This window comes from Xiphias gladius, chromosome 15 (genome assembly GCF_016859285.1).
Source record: "Xiphias gladius isolate SHS-SW01 ecotype Sanya breed wild chromosome 15, ASM1685928v1, whole genome shotgun sequence".
Lineage (NCBI taxonomy): Eukaryota > Metazoa > Chordata > Actinopteri > Istiophoriformes > Xiphiidae > Xiphias > Xiphias gladius.
Window position 1 is genome coordinate 10,662,546 of NC_053414.1, and position 18,659 is coordinate 10,681,204.

An 18,659-nucleotide genomic window follows, 5' to 3' on the forward strand; every position below is an offset into this window, starting at 1 on the left:
TGTTTGAAAGAGGACATCGATAGCATGATGGTTTATGTTTTTGTACTCTTTAAAATACAATTTCATTTACACAGAGAGAACACTACACAGTACATGTTTCTCTTTTTAAGAGACTGATCACAATCTGTTTTATGTATTATTCAGTATGACATTTAGTCTATTTATGGCAAGGAGATATAAGTGGATTAATATCACATTTTGCTGTGAAATATCAACTGTGATTAATTAGACCAGGGCGTCAATATCTACATTTTAAATTAAGCCATATGTCAAAAGCAAAACGCATTATGTTAGTCATGTAACAACCATTACACAGCCAGTACAGAGATGTCGTAGCAAGAGGAAGCACTAAAAATCTAGTAAGAGAGGAAATAAAAGGGTAGAGTTACCTTGAACATAGTGCTGAAAGGAAATGTCACAGGTGTTTATCCATTCTCTGAACTCCTCTCTTCCATAACCTGCAGCGAAATTGCCATAAGACCTCTAAATGACTGTAGACTGTAGTCAATTTCCAGACCCAGAGCTCCATGAAGCCAAGTAATACTGCAGTCCAGTCCACCATGAAAGGTATTAAGGCAGGCACTCTATTCATCCGAGGATAAATAGCTCTCCTTGCACTTCTCAAGTTAATCTTTTTAATTGTGTGTCTTTTGCTAATAAATGTTTTTGTGCCCTTCATTTAATAATACAAGAGTAAATATGCAGGTTAGGCACTTTCTCTTCCAAAGAGCCTTCCTTTTCACTCTGTGTTCAATCGCAAGCTGAGATGCAATATTCCATCATAGAATTACCCTGTGACAAGGTCACTTTAGTCAAATGAAGCCTGAATTCATTAAAAAAAAGAAAAAAAAAGAAAAAGACTGCCATTAAGGGATGATAAATAAGATGTAATAACTGTCATTCATTAAGTTCTTACATGGAAATTTATGTGCTTTGATTTATTTCACATCTTACCTAAAGATTGTCATGAATTTAGTGAAATAGAGAGTGGGGATACCCACACATTACATTGACTAAATGGTTTAAATAGACCACAGATTTAAATTCTCCACCTGTCCAACATCTCAGTCCCTTCCCCAGTGTCACTCCCAGGAAATCACATCATTACATCATTTTTAACTAGGAAGCCCCAGGGCATGGCGCTACTTGATCCATCTTCATCTGTCTCCCTCCCTCATTTGTCATCCACATCATAAACTCCAGCAGCCTATACAAACACACACCGTGAAAGCCAAGGAAACACATTGTGAAGGAGCGGTGACATTGACAGAGCGAGAGTGCGGCCATAGTGCAATGTAACAGCACGCTGCCACTTATGAAAACACCTGCTCCACACTGTCAGCAACTTAACCTTCTATCACCTAAATCCCCAGAGGAGAATTACATGTGACAGATGTAGGACATGACGGGGTCAGGGGGCGGGGGTGACAGGGGTGAGGTGAAGAGTGGGCTGACGGAAGGGCCTTCAGAAGTAGAAGTTTTTTAGAGAAGGACAAAAATAGAAAAAAACAGCTGAAAGAGACACAGGAGGAGAGAAGACAGCGGTACAACAAACAAGACTGTGAGAGAAGTAATTACAAAAGGTGTGAGAAGGGTGTTGAAATCAGACACTTCATTAGCTTGTACAATATAACACATGTGGGAGCCATTGAATGTCACATTTCCTTAAATAATTTTGTACTTTAGTTGGGATGTCAATTAAAAGTACCCAGTGTGTGAGTATATGAACTTACTGTTTTAGGTATTTGTATGTATTAACGCTGGCTATGTAAGACTGTATTTAGGCACAGCCGTGTTTTGAGAAAAATGCTAACATCGACATGCTAACATGCTCAGGGTGACAATGTTAAAATGCTGAAATATTTGCCATAAAGTTAGTTTAGCATGTTGGCACGCTAACATTTGTTAATTACAATCAAACACAAAGTGCAGCTGAGGCTTATGGGAATGTCATTAGTTCTGCAGGTCGTAAACCGTTGGGGGATCACCAAAGTTAGTGGAATTGGAAAAGAAATGTAAGAGATCCTTCGCAGAAATGTCTGTTTAAGTTATGTGCTTGTGTAATATCGGCTGATTCATCATTATCAGTTTTTGAGCTCTCATATCGATATCAGCCTGAAAAATCCAGTACAAGATGGGCAATATGATTTGGGGTGAAAAATTAACAAGAAGAAGATTTCACCTCAACAAGAAGGTGTTAATTCCTTGTCAGCACTGTTTTGGGTTTGGTACAGTATGTATAAGGATGATAAATGTGCTTTTCACAGTTGAAAGGCGGCTAATGGAGCAGGCAGACTTGTTAGACAAAAGGCACTTTAACAAGGACATGAAAGACACAAAGGACATAGGAGTGTTCCTGAATTAACTCATCCTTCACTAGTTGACAGACCTAACATTTAGACTGCGAGCGGTGTCGTACTGTTAGATTATTTGCGTAACTTGTATCATCCTACATGTTGTGAGGGAGATTTACAGTCACTCCGTCAAGCTATTCTTTGTGGGGGCACAATATTACCACTGAAATCGTGCTGTATCTGTGAGGTGATAATTACTAATTATAACTATATGACATGAGGTATAAGTAATGCTATTTTTCGTTTCTTGTCAAAATATTATTTTTCTGACATGCTATTTTGCTTGGACATTGATTCAGGATGTCCCTTTTATATGCCCTTTCTAAACAATAAGATTCTTGGATGTTTGTTATATTGACGGCTTGATGCATTCAGTGCAATGGGATGTAATTTTGTTAGTGTCACTCTTTTATATGTACATTTTAACAAACATGTTTAATTATAGTTAATAAATTATTTACTAATGTCTAGTATATCATTAATAAGCTATTAACAAGAACAACTTCAGTTTGCCAGATTGTGAAAAATCTCCAGCTTTGGCTGGTCTTAATCCTTCTCTAGCATGAAAACCTGCATTGTGTTTTTAGCAAGCTCTTTAATTCAGCTGGTGGACCCTTCCAGTGGACTGCTTGATCACTAACCTTGTGGAAAAGAGCTGCAAAGCGTTTGGACTAAAATCCGTTTATCGCAGACCTTGAGGGATAATTGTAAAACTCTTTATTATTGACTTATCAAATAAAAACGATGTGTATTTTGAAAGAAAAATAACCCATTTTTTCTCTTTCAAATGAAAAGTAGACTCCATAAGCAAAGATGCGCACCGCTGTTTCGTGCCCTCAGAAGTCTGGCAGCTACAGCGATGCTTGGCGTTGCATGACCAATACCTCATGGTGGCTAATATTATCAAACATTAAATAGATACAAATTTATAACTGATATTGCTTAAGCAGCTTGCTAACTCAAGGACTCTTCTCAACTTGTGTTGTTGTTAATGAAAATTTTAGCATTTACCATTGTCCCTTTTCTTTACATGTGGCAACGGTGGCTGCTGTTTGGCAAAAGTTAGAAGGACCCTTATGTAATCCTTAAGAATATATATATATGGTAAATGGTGGTAACAGCATGTGCTGTAAAATACAACAGGAAACATTCCTCGAGCAGCTACTCAGTGACAAATACACTGCATCTCCTGCTACTGCTTCGCTATAAAAGCCACACCAGCCGAACTCTTCAATGTGAACTAGCAGCAGTGGTTTTATTAGCTCGAACAGTAAACAGTGAGGCTAATGTCAATGAGATAACATTTTAAAAAAATAATTCTGTATTTCATGCATGCGTCATTTCCTCTGAATCCCTCTTCCATGGGTAGGCAGTTTGAATTCAGCGTGGGAATGGGAGAATCTGCCGCTTACACTTAAAACTCCTATATAACGAGTGAATTACAGGTTATAGATACACTGGATAGCTAATGCTGAAAAAATTGCTGGCCGTATCAAAAACAGACACACACCCACACACACACACATACACACGCACACAAAACATATGAATATATCATTTATTAATTTATTAGAAACGTGTAACTACCATAACAAATAGAAGGGGTACACACCATTAAAACGAAGTGGCCACCCAAATGTTGTTCTTATTAACAGCTCTAAAACGGATGTACACATCATCAATAAATAACTTATCAACAAATAATTACACCATCCCTTCCCTATGAAGGCTTCTATATTAGAAAGTAGTATCTCTATAGTAATGGCCTGAAGTGGAGTGCTGCTGTAGCATGTCCTTTTTGCTGTTACTTTTCCACTGAGGGTCTGAAGTATCAGGTACTGTGTGTGCTACCATTTTTGCTTGAAACTGTCTTCCTTCAGCTCTTTTTAAGTACTCGTGGTCTTAACCACTCAGCTCTCTCAGTACGAATTACGACTGTTTAATCCCATCAACAACAGGGATTGCTGTCAAAGCATCACTGAATTTGACAAATGACAGTAGGAGTACAAATACAGTTCAGAGGAAAAATGTTGATTCATGACTTCTCAAAACCCCACTTTCTAACTCTCTTGAAGCTGACCAGATTAATCTTCCACACTGTGGCTCAAACTTTTTTCTTTAAGCACAGCACCACCAGGACTCTCACCGAGGTCTTACTGTAGTTTCTCATCAATTTAGACGTGTTTTGTGCTGGAGTTATTATGGTGAGTCTTCCTGGCTTTGGGCAGCGTTCATCAGTTTTTCTCCAGTCTGGACACTTTTTTTCTGTTGGAAGATGAAGCTCTTACCAGCTGAGTTTTACTGCAGTGGGCAGATAACACAAGCTTCTGTCTAATTTATTTTAATTCTTGACAGTGCTCTCAAATGATTTATTACCTCCTGTCACGGGCTCCTGATTGGGCCATTTCTGTTTAATGAGGTGACATTAGCATAAACAGTTATATGAGGACACCAGTCTTGAGGTCAGCCTCTCCTGCCTACCTTCCCAGTTGATTGGTGGGACTATTTTTGCATTTGAGGTAAGGGTCTTAGGAGGTTGACTCGGAGAACATTTAACATTTCTAGTCAATGTATGTGTGTATGTGTGGACAAGCAAGAAGAGACAAATGCCCCTTCTTCAGACCCTGACCTGGAGCCTGATATACAGAGCGAAATGACTTGTTTGATTTATGATCTGCTATGATTAAATCTGATATCTGAAGGAAGGCCTAAATGTATTCAATGTAATACAAATGAGGTTGAATGAGAGCAGTACTCATTCTCTTTTGGTTAACTTCCCTGTTTAGTATGGAAATTCAAAAATCACCCAGAAGTGCTGAGTAGGACAAAACATGAAGACCCGTGGGAAAATTGTATAAGTGTTACTATCTGATCAAGGCCTACTTGGATACTTCCAATCTACTTTTTTAAAACTAAACTTTCTCACTGTTAAAATAGTTAAAACTAACTCCACCTTGAGCAGCTACAACAGTATAAAGCTGCTTACACATTGATGCATAGGTAAAAGTGTGTATTTCAATATGCTCTATCAGTCACTTGGAACGATTACGATTAACAACTTAGCGTGAAGTACATTTTGCTTTATAATACTTCGTTACTTTTACTTAAGTAGAATTCTGGATGCAGCACTTTTACTTGTAACAGACTATAGAGTATTGTTGTAGTAGTACTTTTACTTAAGTAAAGGATCCGAGTTCTTCTTCCATCACTATCTGTACCACAGAATGTGTGACATCTTCTACAGGTAGTCGGGTAGACTTTGTTTAGCTCGGATACATAGAAGGCACAGACTGAATGGTTTGGCTGAGGCGTGGACAACGCTTCAAATGTACCTCGGCGACCGCCGTACTTACACTCAGTGTTTACTATCAGTGCCAGCCACTAAGTTAGGTGAAGGAATGGCTGAATATTCACATGTCAAATCAACAAAACTGGTGTTGAAAGGTCTAAACAAAGGGTAAGTCGTTCTCTTACTTAGCAGCACTCATCGCTACCGCATGCAGAATCAGTAACGGCTAACTAGGTCGATCTCTGCAACCTGTGCTAACTTAAGCTACAGTAGCAGTGGCTATAACGAGGACGTTACGATGAACGCTACTTTACTACAAAGAGTGACTTGGTTTAATTTAGCAGTTACCAATTTTTAACCTTTGACAAACTATTAACAATGTGACAGTTCAAAGATTTTCGAAGACTGTCGAGCTCAGTCGGTTGTTTGAGGATAGCAAACACATGACCACCTTTCTTGGCTGCTAATGCTAATAGCTAACATATCAACCATCGTTCAGTTTTGGATAAGCGAAGGTTATTTAATCTAAAAGAAGCTTTAACAGCAGCACCATCAGATAAGATATCTAACGCCAAAGCAATTAACCATATGAAGCTATGTTTTAGAGATTATTATTTTTAGTATGCACAAGTAATGATAACAATAATTGTTATTTTTTAAAGCGTTCTTCTGCATTTCTGAAGCTAACATTGATCACATTCTCATTCTGAAAACGATTTGTAACGGCCACACTATGAAAATACTCCTGACTCGAAACTCAGAACAGCAACCAAAAGTCAACACGGTATCCACATTCGCTTAATAGCTGATTAATGACAAACACGATTTAGATGTAGAAACACTGTTTGTTTTTATGACAGATGAGAACAGGACATCATGAGGTCCAAGAAACTATTCAGAGAAATAACTGCCAAGAAAACGTATAAAACTTATAGTTTGTATAAATGGCACTAGATTACAGAGGGCTCCATCATTATGAAATTAAAAAAAAACAAATAAAGTACCTTATCAGCTTGTGAGTGTAAAAAAAAATGTATGAATCATAACTGGGAACCACTCAGACAGAAATATCGAATCTCTGGCCATGTATACTGACTTGTTTTGAGGCATTTCTGCATTTTATATCTGCGTGAAATTATTTGCAAATAATTGCAGAGAATTTAACTAAAACATCATTTCATTTGTGGTTATGGGGTATTGGGTGTAACTCAACAAAAAAATCAGATTTTGTTTTAAATCTAGCACAAAATTGATTAAAGGTCGTCTGAGTAGATGAAGGCTCTGCAGTTCATATCCTAGAACTTTAATTCCTATTGAAAACTAAATAGAAACTCAATTTGTTATCGATTTTTTGAGAGCCTTGTAGTTGCATTTCAAGGAAAATGTATTCACTGAATGTTTGGTTATGATTTACAAGGTCCACCCGTGTTAGCCATGAAATTATATATTACATTTTTTCTTTGACACAATAGTAATTTTCTTTTTTTCCACAGGAAAAAGAAAAAGCACAAAGATAAGAAGAGAAAAGCAACAGATGAAGAAGAAAAACCTGATATAATTGGTATGTGTATCTACCGTATTTCTAATTTGTAGAAGCAGATATTTATACAGATTTGTTACATCACCATTAAGCTGTGAATTTTCTGCTGGCATGTAAATGGGTGAGACGATCAAGGTGACACAAGTGAGCAAAGTTTCCTTTCTTCAAGACACTTTACCGTATGAATTAGAAGACTTATCAGTTCTTTATGCTGTTGTGAATGTAATAGGAGAAAAGTAGTTAGAGAGGGTTTAATAAAACGTCTTTAAACATATCTTTCATCATGATATTTGTATGTAAAAATCAGCCCGTATTGATATTCTGAATTATTTATGACCACAAAAAGTTATTTTTACATATGTAATGGAAAAGTTTGAATTATTGATAAAGAAACAGTATTTCATATTCATAAACTGATAGTATTTACAGATTTTTGCCTGATTTACTCCTTGTGTTACCAGCATAACTGATTCATACAAGTCTTTCACCATAAACATTAATAAATTAAATGTAGTTGTCTAGGGATAGTTTTTGTATGACCTCTTAATCAACTTGAGAGTGAAAGCAGACTCCACTTTTGTGTTTTGATTTCTGGCTGTAGGGCAACCACTGTGTTTATATTTGGATCATCGATTGCCCCTTTTTAAAGAGATTTTAAAAATTTGACTAATGCAAATTGATGCAGCAACTTCCTGTAAACCCACTGACAAACTTATAATGCTAATTCTATATTACAATTTTTGCAATTTTTCACTGAGTTTAGAAGCACCGGATACAGGTAATCTGCTACCCTGAAATGCAGTGCCACTGAGGTAAACATGGTGTCAGCTGAGAAAGCCTCCAAGTCAAGATTTTTGTAAACTCTAATCCTAAACACATGGCCCATGATTTCTATCGGTGCAGTTTACTCCAAAAATTAATGTTGCTGTGGCTTTAGAGCAAACAGCGATGCCGTGTGTTATTACTCCTTTTGACACGGATCTTTCGGCTCACCAGGTGGGTGGTGGGCCGTCAGAAGCTTTGGGGAAATTACCGGAACAGTTGCCATAGAGATGCAGAACAACTCGTACATCCATGCCCTGGATACTGGACTTTTCACACTCGGTGCACCGCACAAAGGTAAGCAGACACACTGAGGTGACTTCAGAATTTGACCAATTTATCTCTCAGAGAACTCAGCTCCTTCATACAGCCCTTGTGGCTTTAACTCAGTACGATCACTTTTTATCAACACAGTAGAAAAGTTCTATGTTGAAGGGGGATACCTGACTTAACTTGCTGTATAATAACTTTTCCACTATGAAATACATATTTCTGAGCTGTATGCAAGAACAGCCTGTACTAATGTTCCCACTATTGTTCTTTTGTTGTGTTTTAATATTAATGTCAAACCCAAGAACTGCCATTTTGCATGTTTAATGTATTTTGTATGTTTGGTTTTGTTTTGTTTTTCTTTTTGATACTTAGTGTACATCAGTTTGTGTTGGCTGGCACTTTCTATAACTGCTAGCAGTATGATGCATACAATTTCTACTGCTTTAGGTTGCTTTTATGGGTATTTTGATAATTCACATTGCTAGGTTCATATTGCACCCCAAATACTTTCCTTGAAATTCATTCGCAGTAGCCCGCGAGTGACAGCTGTCTTACTAATGCAATTCTTTCCCGGTTATGTTGTGTAATGTGGTAGAAGATTGAATAATCCTCTGACCCCAGGACTGTGCCTGTGCAATAGCTAGGTGTTATCATACATCGCCTTCTAGTTAAATCGTATTGTAATGATATGATCATACTGTGTTTTATGATCATATTGTCATTTTTAAACATTCTGTTGTCCAATTAATGAATCCGAACAAATCCTAATTTCAAAACTAAAAAAAGTTACTTTTTAGGGTCTTTGTTTAATATGGGAGATCACAAGCTATTTGAATACATCACCTTGAGCTGTGGGACATTATACATTTACTGTAGACTCCAGGCATTGGGGGATGAAAAGGGGGTTTTGCCTTCAGTCCACAAAGCAGTACGTATTTAAGTAGTAAATCCAGAGACCAGACTGAAAAGGCTGAACAGGGGTTGATTTGAGGGGAAGGACAGTGCTAACTCAGAGTTTTCGCTCACTCCTTCAGGCACTTCTGAGGGAGTGGTGCTCATTGTAACAGTCTGCCCGGAAAGAGACATTACTAACAATTAATTCAGCCCACGTTCTGCGAGAACCAGTGAAAATGGTTGGGAGATTGAAACATCCCAATTCCCTTAGTGGGTCCTCATCCTCTGCATGCACATAAGCTCATTTCTAGGAGATGAAAGAGGACCCAAGCTAGCAGTATAGAAAGAGAGATTAGAGATTTTCCCGCCTTTACTGGATTTTTCTGCACCGATGTCCCACTGTGGATGATACAGCCTTTTAGAAAGCTGCAAAAATGTTCACATTCACCTGGAGGTTAGAGAAAATATGCTGATGTTCTTTTAGACAACTCAGAGGGTCACAGTCTGACATATTCCAGAGATAATCAACCTTTTGAAGAAGCAGTTTATGTCACATTTTACCTCTGCTTTATTAATGCTTCCCTCGTTAATGTCTAGCAGTCTCTGCTGTTCCTTGACCAGATGCCTGCGCGACACACTGCAAATTGCACAAAGCTTTGATTTATCGTAAAGGTCAGGAAGTGGCCTAATCACAGGCAGGTCACAGTTTTATGAAATCAAGAGGAGCCCAGGAGACCTCGGCATAAAATAAAGCATTTAAATGCAACGCAGTAGCTCCTTCCATATCGTATTCCACATGTCTCAGCGCTGGTGAACTGAACCCAGATCTGCAAAGCACTGCATAACCGAAGGGTTTGCATTATTAATTACAAGAATGCATAAGTAACCCATGAAACAGATTTTAAGGACGACCTTAGCGTGTGAAGAATTTATGCACATTTTAATAATGATACATGATTGTTACACAGTAATTAATTAAACACTACATTTTTCTTTTTTTGTGGCAAAAACTTTTTCTTGCAAAACCAAAAGATTAGTGTCCAGTATGTGGTTACAGGTCAAAGATCTTGCATCATAGAGTATTTTAACTTGGCTGTTGGCTTGCTGAAACATTTTTTGTTTTTGAACAGATAGGAGTCTAATTATTCATTAATTCAACGATTATTCAGACAGGGTGTTCCAGTGAGAGCAGTTCACTCTCTTTTGCATGGGCGCCCTGTGTACACAGGATGATAAAGGCATAAGGCAAAGAATTCCAACATTTAGACAAATATTAAACTTAGAAACTGCAAATAAAGAAAAAGGATAAAACTAAGAAAGGCTTAAAAAAAAAAAAGGACATCAAACCAACATTACATAATCTAAATACAACAATCTGGCATAAAAGCCAGCATGAAATAGGTCTGAAATCAACGATATGGGATAAAAACAAATCAGAAAACAATTAAAAATGAAAGAACAAATTAAAGAATTTGGAAGCAATACAAACAACAGTAAAACTTTTAAAAGGTAAACATTGTTTTATATGTTTCAGATGATGAAGGACCAGACCCTCCAGAGCAATTTACTGCCATCAAGCTCTCAGACACACGGTGAGTACACAAAGACAAACCGCACTTTGTATTTGCATCCACAGATAATCTTTCACCCACAGATTTATTACCCCATTTCTGCATTTTATACGAAGCATCTGTTTATATTGTCGAGATGTGCCAAAGTAATTTACGCTTCCATGGACAACCTCTCCTTGAAGTGGTGCTACCTGTTGTAACTAGCTAACTAGCTATTTTTTATGTGCTAGAAAAACGTGCTCTGGGATTAGCTAACGATGTTTTGAACATTAGATTAGCCTTCCTTATGTTGTCTCCTTTTGAAGTATTGAAAAGCCTTTGCCAAAGAAGAATTTCATTTTGTGATTTTTTGTTTTGCTGTTGCAGAATAGCCTTGAAGTCAGGATATGGCAAGTACCTGGGTATCAACTCTGAGGGTTTGGTGGTGGGGCGCTCTGATGCCATCGGCTCCAGGGAACAATGGGAACCAGTCTTCCAGGCTGTGAGTAAATCTTCAAATGTTCCTTCTCATAATTTTGGCCATGGTAATCTATGAAGTTCTCCAGTTATCATCAAGCACAGGGGCCTCTCAAACTCTGGGTAAAACAGGAGCAGTTTAATTTTTTTCCATCTTACCTGATTTTTATTTATTTCTCCCTGTCTCATCTTAGCTCTGTCACTTGTGTTACAGCGGAACCTGTCCCTCTTCCAATCCCATCTAATTATTTCCCTACTATTATAGAACTTCTACCAAAAGAACCATTGTGGATCTAAATAAGACGAAGACTTTAATGTTAAAGTGATACCTTTTTATTGGACCTTTCTAGAGGTCGAATGGGATGTTAACCACATGAACTACTGAAGGCATCTTGATTAAAGTAACAAAAATAACAGCTATTTTACAACATACCGGACTGTGTGTATATATATATATATATAGGTCAGATGTTATGTCACTTGTTCTAGCTTCTAAAAAGTGACTGTTTAATGCGTTTCTTTGTAAACAGAATATTTGGGGGTTTTGGATGGATAAAACAACACATTTGTAAAAGATCATCTCAGTTTTGGGAAAGTGCACTAGTACCTTGGGCTGCAACTAACAAATATTTTTATTATCAGTTAATCTGCCAGTTATTTTCTCAGTAATCAATATATTGTTTTTTCTGCGACATTTCATAAAAAAGTAAAAAATGCCCAAAAGTACTATACTTATTAAAGTGTGTTTGAATAAGTAAATGTTTTATTTCCATGAATGCCTGTATGAACAGTAATTAATGTTTGAAATAAATACACACTCTTTTTTGCAGTTGTGGCACATCATGTAAAAAGTAGGGCTGTAGTCCCCCGGTTGACTGGTCAGTTGGTTGGTCGCTGTACTGTCATCCGACCAAATTCTCTTTGTTTGGACAATCATCAGTGTTACTTTCATAAGCAGAAAAGCGCTACATCAGTAGTCTTCCAGGATTGATCCATTATTTACTGTGGCGGTGGGACGGACAGATTACCTGTGAAAACGGTCTTCACAACTTTGAACATGCCCAACCTAATGGCGACTAGGTCCAACTTATTTCACGTTTACTGAACCGTTACTCTTGAGTTGGCTCCAAACTAATTGACACCATGTCAAAAAAGTCATCTGTGTGGCTGCATATTGTTCAAATGGATGACCAAAAAATTGAGTTTAAACTTTGCAAACAGCAGTTTGCATATCACAGTTCAACAACCAACATGGCATATCATCTAAAAACGATCCTGTCTGCGTTAGGATGCTCCATCAATTTTTCGTTTTTAACGCTTGAGGCTTTGAGTGTATATTCCTCATTAGTTGTATGTGAACAACCAGCATGGCATATCATCTAGAAAGGATAGGCGATCTTGGGTGGGTTAGGAAGCTCCGTCAACTTTAGTGTTTAATGCTTGAAGCTTGAGTGTGAACATATCAGAATTGGCACATTTCAATATGTTATGCTGCAAATCTATCTTTTTATGTTTATTTATAATTCATTTGGGCTAATAAGGCTACCAGGTAGTATGTGGACAATTTAGTTCTTCTAGAGATAACATGCAAGATTTTCTTTGGTTGACTACAGCCCTAGTAAAAAGGGACTCTTTGTTTTTTACTGCTGTCTCCTGCCTTTCACGCCTCACCTCATAGCTGATTGAAGTTTAGCCCATGAGGGATAAGACTTGGCTGTAGTCATGAACAACTAATTCATTATGCAGAATGCATCTACCTTATCACCGAAGCACGTTGCTCGCCTTGATGCTTTGTTGAACCTATAAACAACCTGCCTGGCACAACCTTGAGACTTTTTTGCATCAAATATCAGGCAACCTTTCATGCCTGTCACAACAACCAAACCCACCGCAATTCTGTCTAATCTACTGCCTTCTCCTTTGTTTTCTCCCTGTTCTGCCACAGGGCAAAATGGCTCTCCTGGCAGCAAATAGCTGTTTCATCTCCTACAGTGACAGTGGGGACATCGCGGCCAAGAGCAAGACAGCAGGGGATGGCGAGATGGTGAAGGTGATGTGTAAATTGCGTTCTTGCCCAAGGTTGCGTGTTAATCCTTTAATTTTAAGCATGCAATCTCTGTGAGTACCTGATCCTTGAAATGGAAGGGGAAAAAATGTTTGTGACCTCACTTCAGAGGGTTCAACGTATTGATATTTAATGCGCAACTTCTCTCTCTTTCTTTTTTTTTTTGTTTGTTTTTTTTTCCCTCTTGAATGATGAACAGATCAGATCAAGTACGGAACGAGAGGTCAAGCGTAAAGACGACATTGCAGATGAAGACAGGGGCAACGTGAAGTCCTGTGAGATCAATTATGTGTACGTAACCTCCACTGTGTATGACTGTAGCGCCTACTTTTTACACAAGCAGCCCAATCAAGAACAAATGACGGAAACCCATGTTGGATTCTCTCAGCATATAAAGTTCAAATTAACCGTCTTGCATTTAATGAGCAATTTAAGATCAGAAGTCCATCCAGCCAGACATCCATTCTCTGCCCCTTATCTGGAATCGGGTCACGGTGAAGTTATTTCCACCAAGCACTTTCAAAGTAGGGCACTTGGAGTGGGGGCAGGCTGCTGTTATAAATTTGTTTTAATGTATGTAAAATAAACAGGTTGACCAGAGCACAATCCAGTGCAACAGTCCTGTAATAAGTATTATCTTGGTGAAACCTCCATAATGAGGTGGATGAAATATTAGAAACATCTGTGGTTCCCAACCTGGGGTTGACAAGATGAATATGAGGGGTTTCAAGATGTTTAACAGGAAAGGGAAGCCAAAAAAAATATTTTTCTCACACAACATTAGGTTAATTTTTTCAGACTTACCTCTAATCTTTGCTTTTCTTTTCCTGTGAATTGCTGAATGATTTCACAGCATATTATTTAATTAAAACAAGGGGAAGAAAGACCCTTTGACCTGGCCACCAGCAATGAATTGTAACTAAGTACATTTTCTCAACTACTGTACGTATTGCATTTTTTGAGCGAAATATTTTACTTCTTACTCCGCTGCATTTACAGGACCTGTCAAGCGTAGTTATTTTGCTAATTAACATTTTGGATACAGAGCATGTGATCAGTTAAGAAAATATCACCAATTGTCATTGATTAAATTACCCAACAGTACATAAAGTAGTTAAAAGTAGCTTCACCTTTACTTGCTACAACAACAAAAGGCCTCGTTACGGTTTGTATCGTAATATTAATCCAATAACATAATATATTACTAAAATGGCGTGGCCCATTCTGCTTTATAATAATTACATTCAATTTTGATCCTTTAATAACATTTTGCTGATACATACTGTTATGTAAGTAGGCTTTAAAATACAGGACTTTAACTTGTAGTGGAGTATTTTATATTGTTGAATTTCTACCTTTACCTAAGTGAATGATCTGAAGTCTTCTTCACCCACTGCTGATCACAGCCGGTAGACCTGTGCAAATGGTGCGAGGTTGCAGGTAGACACTGCCTCATTTTAAGGGGTTACACGAATAAAAGGTTTGTCAACCGCTGCCCAAAAATCACAGCACAGCCATAGTCTTTAACTTATGTGTGTGGTGATTTTGTCAGACGGCGTCTCGGTTATAAAAATCAGGATTTTAGCAGAGCAGCAGCTTGGAAATGGCTCGGAAGTGACTGCTGCCTAACATGTGGTCTTAATGGGCCTCATTTCAGTCTCTGTTTAATACTTGTCCTGCTGTCTGACAACAGAAACAGAAAAACATGTAAATGAGAACAGCTTTATTGGGAATTCAGCTGTAATAAATTACTGTATATTTGAGCACAGGGATAGGAGAGAAGTAAACAGATAAAGGGCATTTTGTTTTCCAGGACTTTTGTATTGAATTGTATGGTTTTTGTTTTTCTGGTCATTCTGTAAATGCTGTTTTATGTGAAGTGTTTACTCTGATCTGTGTTTTCCAACATTATATATTTATTTCATAACAATCAATCAAATTTTTTTTTTTTTTTTCTGATGGCATCTGTGTTTAAATTTAAATTTAGAATACATTTATTCTGAGCTAAGACTCGAAATAGTGTCTGTCCATGCACAATACTGTACCCATATGAACTGAAAATAATTTTTGTGTACTTTCAACTATATAAAAGGTATCGTCAGTGTAGCACATATCGTATCTCTTGGCGTTTCAGTCTTTGAGAAGGACTTTTTATAGTGCAAACTTACTTTAAGCTGTTGTTGTAGATTAGAACAATGTCACTGTATCACTAATCATACTTGTGTTTCACAGCGGTTTGACTTTTTATAGTTTAAAGCAGTATACCTTGCAGCATAAATGCTAAAGCACTTTATTTTGATTGAGGAAAAAAACAGTGATTTCCTTCCCATTATCCTCACTTCATGTCACTCTGCACAGACAAGAATTTGACGACAAAATCACATCCCTGGATGTGAGATCAGGCTTTTAAGCTACCACATCAGCAATCCCATGCCTCAAAAATACAATTGATGGTCTGCTGTTATAGTGGAATGAGAAAGCAGTAGCAGCATTTTAGCTTCCAATGGTGCGAGTTTTTTATATGTCCCGTCTAAGGCCTATTAAGTTCCAGGCAATATGTCTGAAGCTGTTTTTTTTGCTTGGCATGCTTTGGCTTGTGTTCCAACTCTATTATTTGTTTTAGATGAATGCTGGGGAAATGGACTCGTCATGTTGTCATGTTGATAATGGCTGCCCTTGAGCCTGTGTCTTGATGTAGTGTTTAGCGTCTGAAATGCCTTTCAGGATGGAGTGCAGCTTGTGTATCATAAAACACAGACAGAGCAAAGAAAAACTAAATATCAAAGAAGTTTCTGGCAAGATGCCTTGGTGGTTTATGGCACTGTGGTGCAAGATAATTAAATAAAGTATTGAGATAGTTTACATTGAAATAACAGATCATTTTAAAGCTGTTCCATCCACATTTATAAGGGAAAATATTCATGGAGGAGGATGAAGTCCTGACAGCCTATGACAATGCAGTCTTACTGTGATACAATAATGGCGAGCTCATTTAGATACATATATAAATTCAGGCTGAAATTGTGTTTAATGTTCTACCTTAATTAGTGGATTCCTCTGTTATCCCCAGAAAACCTTCCTGCCTTACCTGAATATTACCATAATAGTACTGCATATGTTGATTTGTGGCAGCTAGTAGGCTTAGCCACTCATCCTATTGCTATTTGGCAGCACTGTCAACATTTAAATACTCTGCTTCGGTTAATACTTTTGGTCATTATCTGGGTTTTTTTTTTTTTTTTTAAGATTTAGCTGCTTAGAGCCTTGGTGTCAGGATAAGTAGTTAAAATATTCTGTGACTTTGAGTCTGTGTTAAAGTGTGTGTGGTTGTGGCGGTGAGTCATTTTCTTTTGCACAACCTTTTGTAATTGTCTTATTAATGTTGCCGTGTGAATTACAGGAAGAAGTTTCAGAGTTTTCAAGATCGGCGGCTCAGGGTTAATGAGGACGACCCTTCCACCTTAAAGAAAGCCAGAATGGACGGGAAGTTTCATGAAGCTTTGCTCGACAGGTGCGTGAATAAGCTCATTATATATCTGTTGTCAAACACTTAACGTAGAATTGTTTTGTAATCACTCTCCCTTCAATGTTCCTTCCTCTCCAAAGAAAATTTATACATGAGGATTTTAAATCCAAACTGCCAGTTGAGTGCTTTCACTCGATAAAACCACTGAAATTTGTGCTAAATTTAAATTACATCAAAGACTTATCTATATATTCACACACAATATAATACAAAGCCAGTAAAAAGGTGGGCATTCAAGATCAGTTGATGCATGTTCAAAATCCAAACAAATTGTAAACCGCACATAAAATGTGAAAGTAAAGAGGTGCACTTTTCACCTGGTCTTGATGTGCAGTGTTTTGACTTTTATGGTTTTCCCTTTAAGGTGTATTCATAAAATAAAAAAACACAATAGAAGGGTGATCTTTATACCTACATACTTATGAAGAGTTTCTTTTGAAAAAGAGTCCAATGTGTGGAGTACAGAAATTATAAATTGTAAATTATATGTCTCTGCTATTGTATTATTTGACCTTTTTTGGTCAATTAGTGATTTGTATAGATCCAGACGTGAAACGTGTTGATCTTGTGACATTAGAAGCGTTATTTCAACTTGTGATGGCATGTGGTTTATGGAGCCTCATGCTGTCATTATAACAGATTGAGATATATGTTCACATCATCATCCTAGCAGTAGTAACAAGCCGGATATGTGAGAATTTACGCACGCTGTCACAACTCACGCCTTGCAACATAAATTGGTAAAGCTGGTGTTAAAAACAAAGTTATCAGTTATTTACTGGATACTGATACAGTAAAATATATTTGTAAAAAAGTAAGTTGTCTTCTTCTTTTTCTTTACAGGAGGAGCAAAATGAAAGCAGACAGATACTGCAAATGAAGACTCGTCTTTGTATATTGCTGCCATGTCTTTGTAAATGTCGTCATTTCACAGATTTGGCCTTTTAATCTAACATTAGATGTACTTTTTGCTCCATTTTATATTTTTAATAAACATTACATTATCAAATCAGTTTGGGAGGTTTGTTTAAATTACTGCATCCAGTTGGATTCGCCTTTGTGGTGCCATTTATACACTTCAGGTGACCCACTTCAGTATAAATCATTTCAATTTGCTACGGATCAACTGTGTGTTAAAATGTTTGTATTAAAGGATGTACTTTCTTTTTAGAATCACTCTATCACATTTTTGGTCAATAAATTGCCGTATAATCTAGAACTGAGTAGGTAATACTTGTAAGGTAAACAACTACCAACACTGGCCTTTTCACTAATCTTTTATGAAAGGTCAGAATGTGTGATTTATTTATACTATGACTTATCAGTTAAACAGAATATGGTGCAATGTTTGCCAAGAGCTATGTAATGAAGATTAAAGTCTCCTGTTTAAAAAAAAAAAAAAAAAAGGATGAATAAATAACACAAATGTGGGAAAACTCATTGTCACGGCACAGCCGAGATATGCGGACGAATCCACGTGACACTCATACGTGATTGTTGGAAGTCTCATTCCAAAACCATGGGCATTAATATGCGGCTGTAGCAACCTCCACTCTTGGAGACTTTCCACAAGGTTTAGGAACCTGACTGGGAGGATTTGCTCCCATCCAGCCACAGGGTTATTAGTGGGGTAGGGCACTGATCTTGATACGGCCTGGCTCAAACTTGGCGTATTTGAACTATTCTACATGCTGTTGGGCAAAACCACCAGTTTCATGAACACATTTCAAAATATAATTAAGTCCTAAGAACCTTATTTTCTTAAAGTGCAGAAAAGTTCTCTGTACTTAACCAGTTTTTACTTGTAAATAAATCTGCCTGAAAAGTTCTCTAGCGGAGAGTCTTTCAAATAGATTGAGACAGGTTGCT

The 18,659-nt window shown here is 37.4% G+C and overlaps 1 protein-coding gene across 1 annotated transcript; it reads left to right on the forward strand.

Moving 5' to 3' along the window:
* The first annotated feature begins 5,618 nt into the window (after nt 1-5,618).
* frg1 (FSHD region gene 1) lies at nt 5,619-17,802 on the forward strand. The gene is made up of 9 exons (XM_040146239.1): nt 5,619-5,811; nt 7,137-7,204; nt 8,180-8,302; nt 10,707-10,764; nt 11,110-11,224; nt 13,145-13,249; nt 13,464-13,555; nt 16,665-16,775; nt 17,634-17,802. Exons 1-9 carry the CDS (start codon nt 5,681-5,683, stop codon nt 17,668-17,670), a joined length of 840 nt encoding a protein of 279 aa, XP_040002173.1. The 5' UTR covers nt 5,619-5,680; the 3' UTR covers nt 17,671-17,802.
* Nucleotides 17,803-18,659: the final 857 nt, after the last annotated feature.